The sequence below is a fragment of the Frieseomelitta varia genome, unplaced genomic scaffold, assembly GCF_011392965.1.
Source record: "Frieseomelitta varia isolate USP_RPSP 00005682 unplaced genomic scaffold, Fvar_1.2 scaffold_399, whole genome shotgun sequence".
NCBI lineage: Eukaryota > Metazoa > Arthropoda > Insecta > Hymenoptera > Apidae > Frieseomelitta > Frieseomelitta varia.
Genome location: NW_025110144.1, coordinates 39,972 through 59,574, shown reverse-complemented (window position 1 = coordinate 59,574; position 19,603 = coordinate 39,972). Strand labels below are relative to the sequence as shown.

Sequence of the window (19,603 nt, the reverse complement as noted above, 5' to 3'; positions counted from 1 at the left end):
AAATATAAATATATATTATAAATACATATATCAAAACAAATATAAATATATATTATAAATACATATATCAAAACAAATATAAATATATATTATCAATATATATATCAAAACAAATATAAATATATATTATCAATATATATATATTAAAACAAATATAAATATATATATATTATCAATATATATATATTAAAATAAATATAAATATATATATATTATAAATATATATATTAAAATAAATATAAATATATATATATTATTTTATATATATATATATATATTTCTCTGTCAAAAAAAATTTTTTTTAATATTTTACAATCTCCATTATAAAAACTATTTATCTATTATTATTTAGATTGACGAACAAATTATTATTGACGTATTCCTCTCTGTCAAGAACAAAAATTTTTTTAACAACTTACAAACTCTATTCTGTCTGAGACTCTTTACTTTTAAAGACTATCTATCTATTATCATTTAGATTTTATTATTCATCCGTTCTCGTCGAGACTAACGTAATTTTTTAGGAAAAAAAAAAAAAAAAATAAATGTCCTACGATCCGTGTTTTAACCAGAACCTTAAATGTTTGAAAATTCCTGAAGCTTCTCTTTCTTTTTTTTTTTTGTTTGCCCTCAAATAAGATAGAGGCTCGAAAAGAGCAGAAGCAGCACACGTTCGCCGATTATTCCAGCCGTGCCTTTGCCAATTTTGTAACAACTAAGCCGTATCGATGCACCGCGTACTCGCTGCGCTAAACTTTCATCATTTGCCTTATCCCTTTCACCTCGACTTCGCTCTGTTAGCAAACGGTGTAGCGCGGGCTCGTATCGTTCGGAAACAGGCAGGAGGCGTGCAAGGTGGTAACGTGCTCGGAAGTAAATTTTAATTGCGGCTGGCAACGTGGTTAATTAAATCAACGTTAAAGAGACCGAGCGAGAGAGATCACGATCGCTGGATTCTGATCGCTTCCGTTGCGCTTTGGGAGAATCTTAACGTTTTGTAAGGAACGAGCAAGACGCAGTTGAGGTTGAACGTAAGAAACCACGAGTAAAGAATTTGACATTGGAACTCTAGTCGTTCCTTCGCGGATTTCTAGTCGTTTTATGTATCGTACATATGTATTTGTATGTAATAAACATATTCGATTGGTTTCTCAATTTTAAACTTTATATGTAATATTGTGTGTGTAATTGTATATGTAAATTAAAAATAAAACTTGAAATAAATATTTTAATAACAAAATATTTATAAATTTTTAATATTTAAATATGTTTAAATTCTTAATATTTAAATGTTTAAATTTTTAATATTTAAATATGTTTAAATTCTTAATATTTAAATATTTATAAATTTTTAATATTTAAATATTACTACTTTTAATATTTTAATATTTATAAACTTTTAATATTTAAATGTTTAAATTTTTAATATTTAAATATTTTTAAACTTTTAATATTTAAATGTTTAAATTTTTAATATTTAAATATTTATAAACTTTTAATATTTAAATGTTTAAATTTTTAATATTTAAATATTTTTAAACTTTTAATATTTAAATATTTTTAAACTTTTAATATTTAAATATTTATAAACTTTTAATATTTAAATGTTTAAATTTTTAATGTTTAAATATTTTTAAACTTTCAATATTTAAATATTTATAAATTTTCAACATATTTAAATATTTATAAACTTTTAATATTTAAATATTTATAAACTTTTATTCAACTACATTTTAAATTATTTTTAAAAAGTACAATCTCTCTAAATATTAATTGAAAATATTTTAAGAAATTACTTTTGAATAGAAAAATAGAATGTCTTTAGAAAATATTTTAAAATATCAATTTAAAAAAAAATATACATTCGAGAGAAATTTTCGCAAACTGGACAAAACAAAGAGCAATAAAGCTATTTTGCCTCGAAGAATTTTAAGAATTCAAAGTTCAGGCTCAATTATATTGGGCGAAATATATCTTGAACTATGGGTCTTTTGGGACGCAGCCTAATTGTTACCCGTTTAATGACACTTTACGACTTTCGAGAGACGAGGTTACCAGGTGACCCTCGACAATTGCAGCTTGTATTGTTCAAACAGACCGAACCCTCGTCTCTGAACCTTTTTCACACAAATTGTACATGAAGAATCATTACCAGAATCATAAACCTGATCCTCACACCGAATTATAGAAAGGCTCAGAAGGATAGTCTTTCAACAACCTTCCTTGACCCTGTCCCCCATAATTTGTCAACAATTTATCGATTTATTATTAGGAAAGCTCCTGTCTCGTTGGGCTTTATTAATTTTACTAACTGCAGGCAAAGTAAAATCGCAGTGGCAATGTCCCAGGTAGTTGGAACGAAAATCCAAAGACAAAAGCAAACGAAAATTCAAAAGTTGTACTTTCTAAAGGAAACCTTACGAACGGAAAATATGATTTTTCATTTATTCCAGGTAGGGTAAAATTATCCTGGGCTGTATATTATACTACGCGTTCCATCGCTCCCTGAAGAAATACACTTGTCGACAAATATCCTGGCTGTTCGTCGTGAAGTCGAAGTGGCAATTTTCCTTTTTCATTTTCGGGTCGTATAACAGTAGCAGAAATTGCATATCGATAGAGAAATGTTAGTAAAATTTCACTAAAGGTATGTGCCCAGGTATATTTCGAATGAAAGAGTATGTTACCTGGCTCTAAACTCTAAAGGAAGTTTTTCGAATGAAAAATATTTCCAATTTTTCGATTCATGTCAGGTAATTATCCTGTCTGAGCTCTACTATAACTCCCTGCCAGGTATCAACCAGTATTCTGTCGATCGAAAATGACAATTTTCACTGAAATAGCAGTAGTAGAGAAATATTGATTTATTAGTACTTAGAAAGTACTATTCTACCATGTTACTAAGGAGATAGTAGTTTATGTATATTTACACAGGATGGTACAACCGAAAAGAGAAAGTGATTCTAACTAAAAATATGAGTCGAAAAGTTTCCGAGAGAATCGAGTTGGAAAATTTATCAAGTACATTTGAAATTGAAATTATGGCAATACTTGATGGTCTAGATCGATCTCGACAACGAATGATCGAGGGTATCTATAATGGTGTACAACTGGAGGATTTGATTGTCTCTGAAGATAAAACTCTGTGCACGATCGAGGGATTCTCTAACTGAATCTGAATGACTTTGAGATTGATTTTGTTGGAGTTTCATTGACTTCAATTGATTCTGATTAATTGTGACTGACTCCGATTTATTTTGACTGACTCTGGTTGACTTTGATTGACTCTGATTAACTCTGACTGACTTTGATTGAATTTGACTGACTCAAATTGACTCGTATTGACTCGTATTGACTCATATTAACTCAGATTGACTCGTATTGACTCAGATTAACTCGTATTGATTCAGATTAACTCGTACTGGCTCAGATTAACTCGTATCGATTCGTATTGGCTCATATTAATTCAGATTGATACGTATTGAATCAGATTGACTCGTATTGATTCAGATTAACTCGTATTGACTCAGATTAACTCGTATTGATTCGTATTGACTCAGATTAACTCGTATTGATTCAGATTAACTCGTATTGATTCGTATTGACTCATATTAACTCAGATTGATACGTATTGAATCAGATTAACTCGTATTGACTCAGATTAACTCGTGTTGACTCGTATTGACTCAGACTGACTCAGACTGACTCATATTTACTTAGATTGACTGTACTCGAAGTGCAAATCCCGTTCATCCGACAGACAGACTGTCTTACTGTACTCGAGATCCACGAAAATGTACCAGCTATTGAAAAAAAAAAAAAAAAATCTAAGAAAGCAAAAAAACTAAGAAAACCCTGGAAAACGAAAATCATCGACACACAGTTGCACAGAGATAGCCCCATCTCAAAAACAGTTCTCTCCGACCCTGTCGCAAACTCGAAGCTGTTTCCATTCCAGTTGACGACTTTGCAGACGAGTTTGCGAACAGATTCTTCCACTCATCGAGCAAAAACCGTTCCATATTTGCAGGCAGTCCTCCAGAGTGTTGGTCACAGCACTGTTCGACCAACAATTGGCCAACAGCGACGCGAGGAACATACATATTCGCCGCGGAAAACACGGGAAAAGAGCCGCGGATAGATAGACCGTCGCTTCGGAATCATCGGCCGGCAACGGCCGGAAGCCAATTGATTAATGGTTTGTTCATTAACGAGCAGTGCGGATGAAAGAGGTAGCGGGAAAGGCTACCTAGTTGTCCACGGCTCTGGAATAATGATCATCCTGGGAGGACAGGGAAAATTATCGTGTAACGATACCTGCGACCTGTGCGCGGCTGCTTCGTTGGAAAACGCGTGCATACGGACTATTCATTATCATTACAGAGACCACCATTTCCCGTCTCCTCCGTCCCCGCAGGCAACAAGAAAAGCTTTCGCTGAGCTTTCCTTGCTGAGAAAATCGCAAGAAGGAATTACAGTTTGCACAAACAAGTGCTAAATCAGGTAGGGAAGCATTGTTCTTCCGAAGGTTCGAATTGCTACCTGTTCAAATGGACTGTCTTGAAGTGTATATCATCGTTCGTGGCCCTCTTAGCTGCGAACGAGACGAGAAGGAATACACGCTGGTGAAGAAAATGGTAACACTTTTTGTGTAACGAGGAATATACTTGTGCGAGAATAGTAATTAGAATTTGCTATTGTTGCTCTTTATTGACTTTAAACTTTTCGTGGAAAATGAAACGAATCTACGTGATGGAATAATTTGTAGGGCAAATAAAACAAGTAAATGTTTGTAAATTTTCGAATATTTCTAATTCTTTTTACATCGTTTCTGAATGTTTCCTTGCTATTAATATTAATTATTATTAATTGACATCAGTGTGTTGATTTGTCGAAAGAAAAATTCCTCGTAATTTGTAAATTCGATTTTAAAGCTACGTATATTACGTGTGTGCACAACTACATACATTCTGTGGCAGAACAACGTATGGGATGAAAAACTTTCGTACGAACGGAGTCGCAAACTTGCCTTTGAAGATGGTCTAATAAGCAAACTATCCGATAAGTGATGTTTTGTGATTCTCGTGAAAAATTCTCCTTTCATTTGGACAGAAAAGAGTCAACTCTACTCGTCAAACGCGAATCCTAGAAACGAACGAAACGAGATGTGACGGGACATCGGTCGATTTTGCAAATATCCAACGGCCAAGCATTTTGCAAGTGTTGGTTTCTCGAAAAAAGGAAAAGAAGAAGAAGGGAGAGACGAAGCCGGCTCGGCGCAGCTGTTAAAGAAAAAGAAAAAGAAAAAGAAAAAAGAAAAAAGAAAAAAGAAAAAGCAGATCCCACGGTAAAGGAAACGAACGAGTGATTTTGACGGGCGTGTTGCGTACGTGTGTAGCGCATCTACATCGTCACGGTGGTCACGGCATCGAAAAAGAGCAGGACGATGACGTCAGAGAAAAAGGAAACACCGCGTGCACAACAGGTCATCGTTGTCCGTGTGTGCACACACACGCGTGCAAACAGTGGGCACACAGAAACGTGGGGCGTACACTCGTGAACAAAACGTACAAAGCTGGTAAACGTACGTGTATCACCGGGCTGATAATTACGGAAGGGGCTCGAGCGAGCTTCCGCTCGATAAAAACCAACCCGATCCAACAACGCAACACACTCGAATCAACGACTACGCCGAAACTCGGGAAGAAGCCACCGACATCTCTGCGCCAGGCGTTAAAGTCACCCACGATCCCCGCACGACTGATTTCTGGGCATTTTTGTTCTTTTTTTGGAATTTTATTTAAATGTCTTTGTTATTGATTGCGATAAAACTTGGAACAAATACGATTGACAAAGCGAATGCGAAGAATTTTGATTCTTTTAACTAAATTACCAGGAAGAATAATTTTTTTTAATATTTATTAATATTTAAATATTAAAGATTTTAACTAAATTACCAGGAAGAATAATTTTTTTTAATATTTATTAATATTTAAATATTAAAGATTTTAACTAAATTACCAGGAAGAATAATTTTTTTTAATATTTATTAATATTTAAATATTAAAGATTTTAACTAAATTACCAGGAAGAATAATTTTTTTTAATATTTATTAATATTTATTAATATTTATACATTTATAAATTTATTTAATTAAGTTTCGTTTTATTTTTTTAAATTTCATTTAATTTACTTTCGATAAGAATCTCAATTTTAATAAAAATTAATTTTATTATTTAATTTTAACTAATTGACTTAAGGCGAGTCTTAAAAATTTCAACTCCGGACAACCATACCCCTCTCAAAATTTCAATTCTGGACAACCAACCTTAAACCCTTTTCTGCAATTACGCTTTTTAGAATTTCTAGTGACTATTGTCATTCGACATTGATTGCATTCTATTCCACCAACTATAAATCGTCTACGAGTACGATCTTCTTACAATCGTATCTCGCAAACGTACTTTGACTGATTACTGAAAAACCTCGAAACATTTCTCACGACAACAAAGATTATTATACGATCAATTTTCCACACTATGGGCTAATTGAATCTGCCTGTGTAGTTAATGCCACGAAGAAGATGAGAAAATACGGTGTGTTGTTCTGAAAAGACGGGCACGACCTTGAAACCTCTCCTGTATATACACTGCAACTTATACGTCCTCCAGAAGAACATTTTGAATTCTATTGTATTAAGAATTTCCCTCTTAAACCCAGCGAAAGTTGATTGAAATCTGTGCGTCGGCGACAAATAGAATTTCACGAGAACTTCCCAGAAACTTTATGTTTAAAAATATATGTGATCATGGTGAATCATGGTGATTGAGTTTAAGAATTTCTTTTATAATAAATCTATGTCCCCCTTTGTATTAAAAACGAAAAAAGTTATTAGTCGTATCGTCAGATAAAGCCGGAAGTTCACGATATACAGAACCTTTCATCAACTGAGAATGATATGTGTGATGATTTTATACCCAATAATAAATACACTAGAGTAACTAATACGATGATTCTTCCCCTTCTGATCGAATTACACTGAAAGCTTTGACATTCGTCATGCGCCATTGGCCGTGTTAAGCTGGCTCTCATTTTTATCGATCAAACTGGTCGAACTTTATCTAACTTTATCTCTTGTGTTATTCAACAGCTCGTTAAGCCTCGTAATTTATTAGCCTACATATTAACACAGCTAAATTCTTATCAAAATTTCAATTAAAATTTCATTTAAATACGTGTATACATTTCTGTCGAGAAAATCTCGAATCGACTGATTTTCGGCGATTCGATCGAGCGTCAGAAAACCAGAAATCTCTAAAATATTATCACGTTATACATAAGCTCGTAAGACGATAATAACGTCGAAAGCGGCGAGATTCGTGGAAGACGCGGACAACACAGACAGCGGGAAAACAGAAACGTCAAAATAACTGAACTGACCCGACTACCGGTCGCGAAACATTCGCAGGCAGTTTAGCGGGCCGGTTTATTTTCAGTATTGCCGCGGTATCGTTTTCACAGCCGAGGCGAGCCGTCCCTCTATTTCCGAACCGGCAGAAACGATTCACGCTTCTCGAATTGTTTCGCAGAAACAATCGAAACAGAACGAATGCCGGTTCGCCGTGGCAAAAAAGTTGCTCTTCCAGGTTAGAAAAACTCGATCGCAGTGCTGCCAAATAGCAAAGCTACCAAAGTAATTCGACGCGCATGCGCGGCTCTAGCCAAGACTCCTTCGATTCGTAACGGAAATTACACACCGATAGAAAAATATTTCAATCCGACAGAATTATAGGGAGCAAATTTGCTTCGGGATTCAAATTTAGCGTAAAGATAACAGCAAAACAGTAACTGAATAATAGGTCATGCATCATAGTGAAAGGCTGACACGCGTGATCTTCGTTAACGTCTCAGGCTCATAACCTAACGATTTCGTTGCTGCGATCGGGATTTATAGGGAATACAATTTTTAGAGAAGCAACATCGAAAGTTTTCCCTTCCAACCTCACAACTCCAAATAAACTTACTTTTCTAAGCTCCTCCACCTCTTTGATTATGCTATACTATATCATAGTATAGTACAATCAAATATAGTACGAATTGTAATGTATAATAGAAATATAACAGCAAAATAGACTTACTTTTTTAAGCTTCTCCACCTCTTTGGCATCCTCTGCGAATTGCACGGACTGCAAAACAGGAAACACAACATTAGACGCAAGCACACGATTACTTCTAAATGTAGAAATTAATTTCTAAATAACTTCCGTGAAATTGTTCTAACTGCCGTAGTGTACGCGACGGGCGTCTAACCGATAATCGATACAAGGGACGATTCGCGTAATTAATAAAAAAAAAAAATATATCGCTGTATCGAACCGCGTAACGTTTCACATAAGCACCAATGTTGTACATAATAAATAATCTATATTTAATACGCGTCTATTCACGTAAGAAACGTACACACAAGTCACCCCTGATTAACCTTTTGCGCTAGTAACTGGTTCACGACGGACCATAACGAGTGACTAACAATTCGACAGAAATTACTAAGAAATAAATTTATTATTTGTTAGTAAGAAAGTTAATAGAAATTACTAAATAATAAATTTATTATTTGTTTTGCCTGGGTTATATTTCAATATACTTAAAACTGAGAAAATATTGCAATTTTGGGCCAAATATTCTCAACGTGTGTGGCACATCATTCCAGCGCAAGAGGTCAATTGATGAGAAAAGAAAAGAAAAAACGAAAGGATGTTTACCTCGTCCGTTTCCGGATTGTCCTTGCCGAGGACATAGTCCACGATGACGCTCGCTGTTTCCAGATTGACTAGGGAATAGTAATTGTCGTCGATGGTCTCTATACTGTCGGTGTCCGTATCGTTGAGCAACTCGTAATCGAGCGATTTCGAGCCATGGCATTTGGTCACGAAAGAACGCGCGAAACTACTTTTGAAGACATGTCGAGACACTTCGTTCCCGACTGCGAAATTCACTTTCGGTGTCTCGGTCATGATTCTCGACAAATATATATATATATATATATATACCGGCGAATATCGTGCAAAAAAAAAAAGCTCGAAGCTGCTATTCGTGAAATATAGGCTGTATCCTTTCGAGATGATAACCCGAATGTTAATGAACGACAATGAGAGAAACGATCTGGTGGCACATCCAACGAACGATGATGAAAAAATAATTCAACGATCCTTGCTGCTCTCGTGGTTTTCACTTATTTTTCATAGCCACTCTAATATATCTCGTCGCACATGGAGTCGAAAGTTATACCGATGTAAATTTGATAGTAATTGGAAATTACCGCGTGTAAAACAAATCGTATACAATGCGAAAAACTATGTGTATTTGTATTACACTACACTTTTGGTACACACTACACAACAGCTGTGCGTGCCAAACTGACAGACGAGATTATCCAGCTGCGCGTTCCACACAACGAAAAACTAGACCTTAACCCGAGCGCTTTCCAGCAGACACTGACTGTTGACCGTAAGGCAGCTGCAGTTTTGCTAGCGATCGGCAAACGGGGAAAGGGGAGGGGATTCACGTGTTGCCGTGCTGCACATGCGCTGACCTAAAAACTACGCGCCACACGATTCGTCGTGTAATTACGCTTACTTCATGCTTTATATTACATTTAATGTTTTAATTTTACAGACGATATGATTTTTATGTACTTTTGCATAAATTGCAAACGTGTATAGCAATTTATAACATTATTTACAGCAATGACAATTAAAATATTTATCAATTGAAATAAATCTTGAATAAATATTTATCAATTAAAATATTTATCAATTCGCAAATGCTTATACACGTTTTAATTACAAAATATATCGAATTTTTGTTTTAAATAGTTTTATAAATAATTAAAAATTAATATAGGCGTTTCAAGATGTAAAACAGTTTAATGTTTACGCGTGTAAAATTATAAATTGTATTTAATTTAATTAATTGTTTTAGTTAATTTGTAACTAGGTGGCGGTAAGGTGGCCGTCCATCGTGTCCCATTGAAGATTGTTTCCATTCTGCGTTAAGTACAAGTTCATGACATGATTTTAATTATTTTAGTCGTAATGTTCAATTACTCATTTTCTCTTTGCTAACATTTTAAATATACTAATTATATTTTTGAACGATATATGTGTATCATACTCTATATACTTTATTCCTCGTTAGTTTCTATTTGATAGTCTTGTAAATAAACGAATGATTATCAATTTGAACTAAGAAAATCAATTGAAACGAATCTAGTTTTAAGCATTAATTTTCTGTATATCAATTAATATTAATTATTGTAACGATTGGTTAAACGTATCACAATATAGATTTTAAGTTGTTGATATGAAATTCAATAGGTTAATCGACTAGACTTACCTAACATAACCTCCAACAAGGTTATAAATAGAGAACCGTTGTCTCGTGTTGTACCATAATCAAACTGATAAACATTTTCAAAAATGCCACGATTACCTCTGCATCCCTCATCGGGGACTGGTATTGTGAGTAGACTTTCTAAAACGATACGACTTGTTCGCTACGGATGTGCCAACAGACCTTTTTATCATATTGTTGTTATGACCGTAAGTAACACTTTCTTAACTACCTTTTAAAATTTTGCTTATTCAGCTTTGTAATTGTGCAAATCGTCGAAATCTTTCACTTTTCTATCTGTCAGTCGCATTTTGTTTACTACAATTTTATAATAGGTTCTTTGTGGTGCGTAATGGTGTTCATATAATCCAATTTTATTTCAGACTAAAATTGGGCAGCATAAACCTCCAATAGAACAATTAGGCAGCTATGATCCTCTGCCGAACAAGTATAACGAAAAATTAATTTCATTAAATTTTGAGAGAATACAATATTGGCTAGGGCAAAAGGCGTTAGTATCAAAACCAGTGGCAATAATGTTAGGACTTTGTGGTTACTTTCCAATACATCCAAGAACTTATATGAAAGCATGGAGAACTCGAAGGAGAGTTGCCGCAAAAGCTGAAACAAATAAGAATTTAGAGTCAGAAGCAAAATCAAAGGCAGACGCTGCAGGTTAACGTCACTTAGTTATTTTATTTGTATCATAAATTTAATTTGTAAACAATGTACGCATTTAAATAAAACTGTTACGAAATGATATGTTATATTGGTTTAATGTTGTATTAATGAGAATTTTAAAAAAAGAAATTGCAACATAGTAAAAATAAAAGAGACGCATGTACTAACTTTTTTATCTTGATACACGTTTAATACGATAGTTATTGGCATGTAATAATTAAATATACATACAATATGTATTCCAGATGTTTCAAAGTCTCGATATCTGAATAAAAAAATAGACAAAAAAATATTTCCCCAGGTGAGGCTCGAACTCACAACCCCGGCATTGCTCACAAATTTACTGTCTTATAAGTACCGTGCGCTAACCAATTGCGCCACTGGGGATTTGTACTTTGCAGTTTCTTATTTATGTTTATAAGAAGATGAATAAAAAATATTGTTCGAAATAAACAATAATTATTAGATACATCTTGATACGAATACAAGAAAAACATAATATCATAAAAAAGAGCAATTTCGCTAATTCGTGCTTCTAAACCTAACCTGCACATAAAATGTTTACAATATAAGCAAATTTAAAATAAATGTTTATTAATTTCGTTATAGATACATTACTCGATAATAATTTATTAATTGTTCCCTTAATGATTTCTATCTTCGTATACGTCAATGGCAAGGCATAAATTATTCCATAAATCAATGAGATTCTCTTTTGTAAGATTTGGTTCACAAAATTTCAATAACAAAGTTTGATTTTCTTCTGCAAATGTTATTCCTACAATGTCAAAACTATGATGTACTGCAAAAAAAAAAAAAAAAAAAAAAAAGAGGATATTGATTGTATTTATTACCTATTTTTCCAGAATTTATAACAAAATGATGTTCGATTCGCCAATATCGTTCCAAGAACAATATTGACCATTGAAATATCAAATACACTTGTTTTTTGTCTTCGGTTGAATGTACATGTACCAAAATCCCACCATTTTCGTCTGTACACTGTTTACAGCTTACATACTTCTCAGCAACCATCTTCTCAAGTATCTTGTTTCTTAGAATACTTTGCTCATTATATTGTGAAATTGCTAAAACAAATATTTAACAGTATTCTTTACTCATTTTTTTCAAAAGATTATACGATTTATAAATTACCAGATGTAAGAAATGAGAAGTTTTTCATTTTTGTCATATTCTGAACCCAAGGTTCAATTTCCAACATATAACATTTATCAATGTTTATAAAATGGCATGTTACATCACAAATTTCAAATTCTTTTTCACCCTATGATAAAATAAAAAGATAATATATCAGAACAGTTTCATTCTGTCGTGGAAAAAGTATTAATTGTTTTATATACCTCCAATTTTACTGTCAACTCTACATAGAAATTTAATGTTTTCGTTACCAAATAAGTTGTATATTTATAAACATTATCACGTAACCATTTCTTATCTATATCTTTAAATGTTATGCCAGAAACGTGGCGAGAAAATTCACATACACTATGTGAATATGTTTCATACTGTTCTTGTAATTTTTCTTCTCTATTATCAGTAAATTCTATAATATCTGGTAATCTGATGTCGAAATAATAAATGTTAATATCTCAAGCAAATGATAAATATAATATAAAAGAGCAAATATGATACAACTTTGATGTAACAACTTGTTCCTCACTATCCTGCTCCTTTAATTTTTCAATCAAACTGTATGCTTTTGCAATAAGGTCATCTTTTAATTTATTTAGTGCAATCAATTCAGGATCTTCCATTATCCTAAAATGAAATTAGATGCAAATTATTAAATAATTAAATAAATAAATATTTCTACAAGTTTTATTGTATACACTGAAAGAATAATATATATTTAATAGAGTTACGAGCAATTTCAAGATTATTTACATATAAAATTTAGAAATTACATTAAAAAATATGCTGAAAAATAATTTACTATTATTAAATTATATTCTTAAAGTTGTAGCCAATATCTTCTTGATTATGAAAAAATTGCAAATGAAATATCACAAGTGGAAATACATAAATATGGATGTTCGTAATCGTATATAACTTGGTTTAGTACTCATAGCATAAACATAACCTTAATTTACATGAATATCCGTATTTATGAATATCAGTACAGAAGTATGTAACATGTAACATTATTTCATTTTTGATACAAATAATTTACATGATAATCATTTACTCATACTTCGTATACAGCAGATAATTATACAAAATCTGTCATTAGTTTATCATTGAGGAATAATTTCATTCGACTTATAAAGAACATAAATTAGTGAAAAAGTTTTAATGTTTTAAGTGGGAAAGTAAAAAGAATTGATATATATTGTTAAAATGGACGATGAAACATTAAACAAGTGAGTTTATACCTTAGTTAGTTTGTACCTGAATATATGAATATTAGATCGTTGTAGATTTATATACCAAATATCTTTAAATATGAAGGTTAACTTGAAAGTTTATATATACATTTCATAGAAATAATACGATATTTTCAAAATCGTAAACTAACGTGAAACCCCATACAAAATCAACTAATATTCATTTGTAATTTTTAAAATTATTTATTACAGCCTAGTAAATAATTTAGATAAGGTAATTTTATTTTTAGACTTGCAGTTGAGGCATTATTAGAAGAAGCAAAGCTTGGAGCAAAAAGAGCAGAAATAATGGGTCCTAGTGGATGGATAAAACCAAAAGAATCTATTAATAAAAGATTTCTTCACTCCACATTACGTAATGTTGTTCTTTCAAATAAGTATCAATTAAAGAGAAAAAGTGACAAACAACTGCGTATGTCTGAGAATACATTGAAGTAATTTCTTTCTTTTGTTATTTGTATGTTAAATTGCTTGCAACAGTTTTTGTTTTGCTTCTGTTAATTCAGAATTACATTATTCTAACAGCATTGAAACCTACATTATTTAGCATCTATTGCAAGTTTCATTGAACTAAATAAATTTAGAAGAAAATAAAAAGAACAAACGATATTTATTTAATTAAGTAATCTGAAAAAGGATTACCAAGGTATTTAAATTGATGTACATCTAGAGATGCTGCAATGAAACTGTAATGAATGTAAAATTTAAGAAATACGAATAACTGACAAATAATTTTAAGCATATTAGTATTACGTGATGTAGCATGTGATATAATACATTGTACAATACAAAGTAATAATAAGAATTGAATAAATAAATTACAACTTATTCCTTAGATTAGTATTATGAAAAGAACAACGTAGAATAATTGTTAATGAAAATAAATAAAATAAAAAAGAAATTTGAAAAAACTATAAGTTTTCAGTTAAGAAACCGTGACATTTCTATTTTGATTTGACTTAGAAATATCAAAAATATAAGATTAACAGGATTTACATTTATATATGTTTTTTATGTATATATATGTATCTTTAGATATCTTGTTACATACTATTAGATAATGTGTTATATAAAAAATTGATATATTATATGAAAAATTGATAATGTTATGTAAATAATGGAGCAATTAGAATGGAACTTCTTTTTAATTAAAGAGTTATTTTGTAACATGCGAAGATGTATCTTTTAAAAAAAATTATACACAATTGTAAGTTTGATTAGTTATTTTTCCCAAAAATTTATTTCATTTACTTGCGAGTTTAATTTTATTTTACAGAAACGACATAAAAACAAACAATTATTTTTACATTATATCAAAGATTAATGCAATCATAACAACAGAGTATCGATAATATTTTAATTATATCATTGATCATAGTTGTCCATAGATTTGGAAACCACGTGGTTCTCACTATTCTCACTTCCGTCGATATCGTTCTTTCACGTTTGCGTTTCGCACGGTGAAGGAATTGTTGAGAAACTAGTTATCTCGAAGGTACGATAAAATATAACATTTATTTGTTCTTCAAACCATGGCGGCCAGCATAAGAGGACTCTGTAAATTAAATGTTTCTCTGACGAACAACTTGTTATTTAAATATAACTTTATAAATGGTATGTAATATTCCTAACCTAAATCTGTACTATATAAATTTAAGTCGGAATAATACGTTGGAAAATTGCCGCGTCGTGAAACTTAATTTATGAAAATTATCATGAGAAAAATGTGTTTTAAGCATCGATTTCTCAGAACTTTTAAAGTTCATTTCTGACAACGTTCATTTTTTTGGTTTTTTGATAGTTGGAATTCGGCATCTTTACACGGAACGAGACTTGGGTATAACGTTGTACGAGAATTCAAGATTTATGTTCCGCAATCAATTTATGACGATAGAAAATACGTTTCGCGAGAAAATGAAGGAAATTTGTCGGGACAACGAAGGGATAATATATACAGAAGATTTGAAAGCAATGATACATTTGGCACAAGCCGAAGGAAATGATATGCAGCTAGTAGAGTCTATGTTGGAGAAATATATACATAATGTTGAAGAAAAGAAGTATGGTAGATACGTGTTTGGGCCAATCATAATGAGAATGTTTTATTATTTGAATCAGCCGCAGTATGCTTTAAATGCATTTCAAAACGAATCTTTGAAAGAAAGTTTCGATTACCGCACGGCCTTCCGTATTTTAATGTGTCTGTTCTATAGAAATGATATGTTTGCGCAAATGCGAGAAATATATGACGAAGTTTTGGAAAGGAAAGGCATAGATTTTATTGGCAGTTCTAGTGTCTTAATTTATGCTGCGTGCTTGAAGGAGGTAATAGTAATTCTTAATTAATAATTCAGTGCACTAATAATTCGATTAACAATAACTTGATTAACATTTCAATCTTTTTATTTAGAATACCCCGGAGTCGTTAGAATATGCGTTACGCCATTGGAAATTACAGTTTGATAAATTGATGCCTTCAGTAAGATGTTGTACATTAGTATCAATGCTAGCATTAAAACATAAAAAACCTGAAATAGCTCTGGACATATTAAGTACAGTAAAAGTAGACAGAGTTCTCAGTGTCAGAGCTCTTAAAATTATGGCTTATACACATTTGGGAAGATACGTACAAATAATCCCTGTTATGAAGTACGCGTTAGAACAAGAAGTTGGTGTTTTCAGGCCACACCTCTTTTTTGCAGATGTGGTACGTAAAATTGGTGTAAATTTAATTCAACCTGATATTGATTTTTGTACAAACTGCGTTCCTTTATACCAATGTTACAGTTATGTGAATTAGAAGAAAAGATAAAGGAAACCGATACGGAAGAAAACAGACAATTATTGAAATTAATAGAACAAGCAAAGAAACAGGATATTATTCAAACATCTGTAAGTTTAGAAATTTTTCAATAACCTGTAGCTATGTATCATTTGTCGTTAACGTATAATTTTTATTTGCCAAAGTGTACCCTGGAAGAATTTCTATTGAGACCCATGACAATGACGAATAGAACGAAACAACAATTCCAGGATGACAGGAGGCCTAGGAACCGTTACCAATTTACAAACCGACAGCGATTTAATAATTCGGAGCCAAATCAGAACGTAGAACGGCAAAATACGAGATCTGAATTAAGAAGTTTTTTGTAATGCATTTACTTCGTTTTTTCATTAAAAATTAATTATATATTTTACCAATCAACCTATATTCAAAGAAACACGTTTCATTAGCGGATCTTACGCTCCAGATATCTCGGTTTGATATATAAGTCAACAATTGAACTCGTGTACTATAAGTAATTGTAGTAATTGTAATTACGAAACTAATAAAATAAATTTGAAAAAGACTGTTTAAAGGACCAAAGACATTATTATTTTATCTGTTCAACGTCCTGTTGAATGTTTCAACGACTTTTGGTATTGACATTTAATTTTCCACACTAGTAAATAAAGTATCCCTCGCTTCTGTATCGGTGTAAAATTTTATGCTGTTTGCCCACGTTCTGACAATTCAGTGAATTCTTTTGTAATTTCTGCTAATCGTGTCGACAAAGGTTGCGAAGAGTTAAATGTTTCAACGACTCGCACGAATGGAATCCTTCGACTCCGTTGATCATGATGATCAAGGATCATCGAATCGATACGAACTTGATATCGCTTTCGGAGATGCCGGACTAGATTTCGGCTACCGATCGAACGAACGAATCGTCATCGAATCGTCACGTTCAAGGACCGAGGGGTCCCTCAAGAATACGAGAACTTGGGCAAAACGGTCGTTGTGCGATTTGCCTGGCACGCGGTGAATATTCCCGGTCGATGTGGTCACGCTGAAAATCGCGATCTGCTCGAAAGCCAGAGAGAGAGACAGAGTGTCGGGGATTGGGAGGGACGACGGTGTTAGGATGAGAATCAGCAGCGCTGGTGATGGTACCTGTGCGAAACGAAGGAAGAAAAGGACGATGCACACTAGCTCTCCGTTGCGGTACGGGGGTTTGGGGGTGCCCGAATGACGTCATGTTGCTAAAGCGACGCGGCAACGCTAAGCGTCTGCGTGGGTCGACGGGTGTCTGGGCCAGGATCAATAGCGTGCCAGCAACCAGGTAGTAGGTGTGAGTGTATGTAGGTTTCTGAACGGTGGCAGTCCAGGAGACGAACCTTCCGAGGTAGGACACTTCACGAGTCGAGTAGAGTTCCAGTGTCGCACCGGAGAGCGCCATGCCAGTATCACTGCATCACGGAACCCACATTGCCTAGGATTATCAGCTTCTCCAGGTAACTAACACGTCTCTTTCCGCTCATTTCGCTCCAAGCGAACGAACGGGCCGCCTCGATCTTTCGATCCTTGATGGGTTAACGAGAACTTTCGAAACCCACCCCGTTCGAGAGTGTTTGTGTGCGGCAAAACGATTCGGGGCCACCACCCACCGATCAAACCGTACCGAACGGTCCCGGTCCTCCTTTGGACCCCGCGTTTCCTCCCATATTAATCTCGTTGATTTGCCCACCACCCCGGCGGTTCGCCTGTCGCAGACCGGGTCCACTGGTTCCAAAATCCCGTTGAGATTTCTCATTGCGTTCTCGATCATCTTTTCTTCTTCTTCTTCGTCATTTTTTTTTTTTTTTTTTTCTCGTGCAAGTGTCTCGACAGACAACAAGCAGCAAAAGGCTTGTTGGAGTAAAAAAATCAACGAGCAGAGAGAGAGAGAGAGAGATTGACCTGGACTGCTGTGGCCAATCGAGGCAGTGGTACAGGTCAACAGAAAGATTGGCAAGGAAAACGACGAAGGGGGGAAATACGGAGAGCGTTAGATGAAACAGCGAGAAATGAGATGAATGCTCGTGGTGGGGATTGTGCGTAACACACAGATATGGATCCCATCGACGTCTACGCGAGAGAGTTGGTTATCTATCTGGTTGCTGGAAAAAAAAGACTCTGTTTTTGTTATCGCGGATTAATGTGGCCAACTCTCGTTATTCTACGCTCTCTCTCTCTCTCTCTCTCTCTCTTTCTCTCTTTTTTCCTATTTCTCTCTCCATCCCTCCCTGCCACCCTCCCTTCCCTCTTTCCCACCCCCTCCTCGCCATCGCCGCTTCTGTCTTCTCTCGGTGGCGTCACAGAGGATGCCTCGTTACACGTTTCATCCCTGGCTGTTAACATGCGACTTGAAAAGACGCGTAAACCGAGAGACAAGAGAAAAACGACGAGAAAGAAGAAGACGGGGAGAAATCATCTGCCTGCCGATGAGATGTGACGAAATTTTTTTCTTCTTTCTCCCTTTTCCTTCTTCCCTCCCACCCTCTCTTCTTTTACGTACGACGAGATGAAATGTGTCGCGGGGACAAGCCGAGCGTATTTTACCTGATTAAAATTAACGCCAGACGAAGGGGGAGCGTTTAACAACGGGGTGGAGGGAGAGCAATTACTTAAAAACACGTATCCGCGTATCGAGGATTTGTCTGATAAAAGGAATTTGTTCCCGCTCTTGCCGGAGCACTCTCGAGAAACAGGAATGCAAACATGTTTCGTATATACGTACAAGTATGTATATATAATATACGTATACACATATACGTATGCTACGTACGTATAACACGTATATATAATATATGTATATATTATTGAAATTATTATATAATATATAATATTATAGTATTATAATAATATTATAATACTATGATAGTATATATATATATTATAGTATTATATATATTATAATACTATGATAGTATATATATATTATATTATATAATATTATTATAATACTATTATAGTATTATAATAATATTATAATACTATGATAGTATATATATATTATAGTATTATATATATTATAATACTATGATAGTATATATATTATATTATATAATATTATTATAATACTATTATAGTATTATAATAATATTATAATACTATGTATATACAATAGTATTATGTATAATATTATAGTATTATACAATATATGTATATATATCTACACATATAATACGTATAATACATGTATACATTATATATATATTTTAGTATACAGGTACGTACGTATATACGCACACATTCACACACGTACACACATGTGCGCAGACACATCCGGCGCTGACCTAATTCGTACGACGTAACGTTCGC

At 33.4% G+C, this 19,603-nt stretch overlaps 5 protein-coding genes and 1 non-coding gene across 12 annotated transcripts in view; 3 read left to right on the top strand and 3 right to left on the bottom strand.

Annotated features, from left to right (window-relative positions):
- The window catches only part of LOC122531416, a 34,124-nt gene extending 24,395 nt beyond the window's left edge, over nucleotides 1-9,729 (bottom strand). Inside the window, exons 1-2 of the mRNA XM_043659329.1 lie at nucleotides 8,764-9,729; nucleotides 8,140-8,187 (exon numbers count right to left, since the gene is read on the bottom strand). Of these exons, the coding sequence (XP_043515264.1) occupies nucleotides 8,140-8,187; nucleotides 8,764-9,015 (300 nt within the window). The 5' untranslated portion in view covers nucleotides 9,016-9,729. The remainder of the gene's footprint in view (nucleotides 1-8,139; nucleotides 8,188-8,763) is intronic.
- Nucleotides 9,730-10,033: 304 nt separating this feature from the next.
- Nucleotides 10,034-11,160, top strand: LOC122531419 (probable 28S ribosomal protein S16, mitochondrial). Of its 2 annotated transcripts, none has more exons than XM_043659338.1 (3): nucleotides 10,034-10,051; nucleotides 10,378-10,602; nucleotides 10,777-11,160. In XM_043659338.1, the coding sequence occupies exons 2-3, from the start codon at nucleotides 10,480-10,482 to the stop codon at nucleotides 11,071-11,073; spliced, it is 420 nt and encodes a 139-aa protein (XP_043515273.1). In that variant the 5' UTR covers nucleotides 10,034-10,051; nucleotides 10,378-10,479; the 3' UTR covers nucleotides 11,074-11,160. The 2 variants fall into 2 exon arrangements, with proteins under 2 accessions (XP_043515273.1, XP_043515272.1); XM_043659337.1 differs by lacking the exon at nucleotides 10,034-10,051 and adding an exon at nucleotides 10,099-10,279.
- On the bottom strand, nucleotides 10,799-13,540 carry LOC122531418. 6 transcript variants are annotated; one of them, XM_043659333.1, is made up of 7 exons: nucleotides 13,468-13,540; nucleotides 12,731-12,853; nucleotides 12,436-12,655; nucleotides 12,230-12,359; nucleotides 11,929-12,162; nucleotides 11,693-11,852; nucleotides 10,799-11,014 (listed from the first exon to the last, which is right to left on the bottom strand). In XM_043659333.1, exons 2-6 carry the CDS (start codon nucleotides 12,847-12,849, stop codon nucleotides 11,719-11,721), a joined length of 837 nt encoding a protein of 278 aa, XP_043515268.1. In that variant the 5' UTR covers nucleotides 12,850-12,853; nucleotides 13,468-13,540; the 3' UTR covers nucleotides 10,799-11,014; nucleotides 11,693-11,718. The 6 variants fall into 6 exon arrangements, with proteins under 6 accessions (XP_043515268.1, XP_043515269.1, XP_043515266.1 ...); XM_043659334.1 differs by having other exon boundaries at nucleotides 13,484-13,499; XM_043659331.1 differs by lacking the exon at nucleotides 13,468-13,540 and adding an exon at nucleotides 13,000-13,016.
- Trnai-uau lies at nucleotides 11,368-11,461 on the bottom strand. Its single transcript has 2 exons — nucleotides 11,424-11,461; nucleotides 11,368-11,403 (listed from the first exon to the last, which is right to left on the bottom strand). It is a non-coding gene; the product is annotated as a tRNA-Ile (tRNA).
- On the top strand, nucleotides 13,256-14,307 carry LOC122531420 (protein POLR1D-like). Its single transcript, XM_043659339.1, has 2 exons — nucleotides 13,256-13,455; nucleotides 13,710-14,307. The coding sequence occupies exons 1-2, from the start codon at nucleotides 13,433-13,435 to the stop codon at nucleotides 13,915-13,917; spliced, it is 231 nt and encodes a 76-aa protein (XP_043515274.1). The 5' UTR covers nucleotides 13,256-13,432; the 3' UTR covers nucleotides 13,918-14,307.
- A 580-nt stretch (nucleotides 14,308-14,887) lies between these two features.
- LOC122531417 (pentatricopeptide repeat-containing protein 2, mitochondrial-like) lies at nucleotides 14,888-16,829 on the top strand. The gene is made up of 5 exons (XM_043659330.1): nucleotides 14,888-15,093; nucleotides 15,281-15,804; nucleotides 15,890-16,186; nucleotides 16,267-16,371; nucleotides 16,447-16,829. Exons 1-5 carry the CDS (start codon nucleotides 15,012-15,014, stop codon nucleotides 16,630-16,632), a joined length of 1,194 nt encoding a protein of 397 aa, XP_043515265.1. The 5' UTR covers nucleotides 14,888-15,011; the 3' UTR covers nucleotides 16,633-16,829.
- The last annotated feature ends 2,774 nt before the right edge of the window (nucleotides 16,830-19,603 follow it).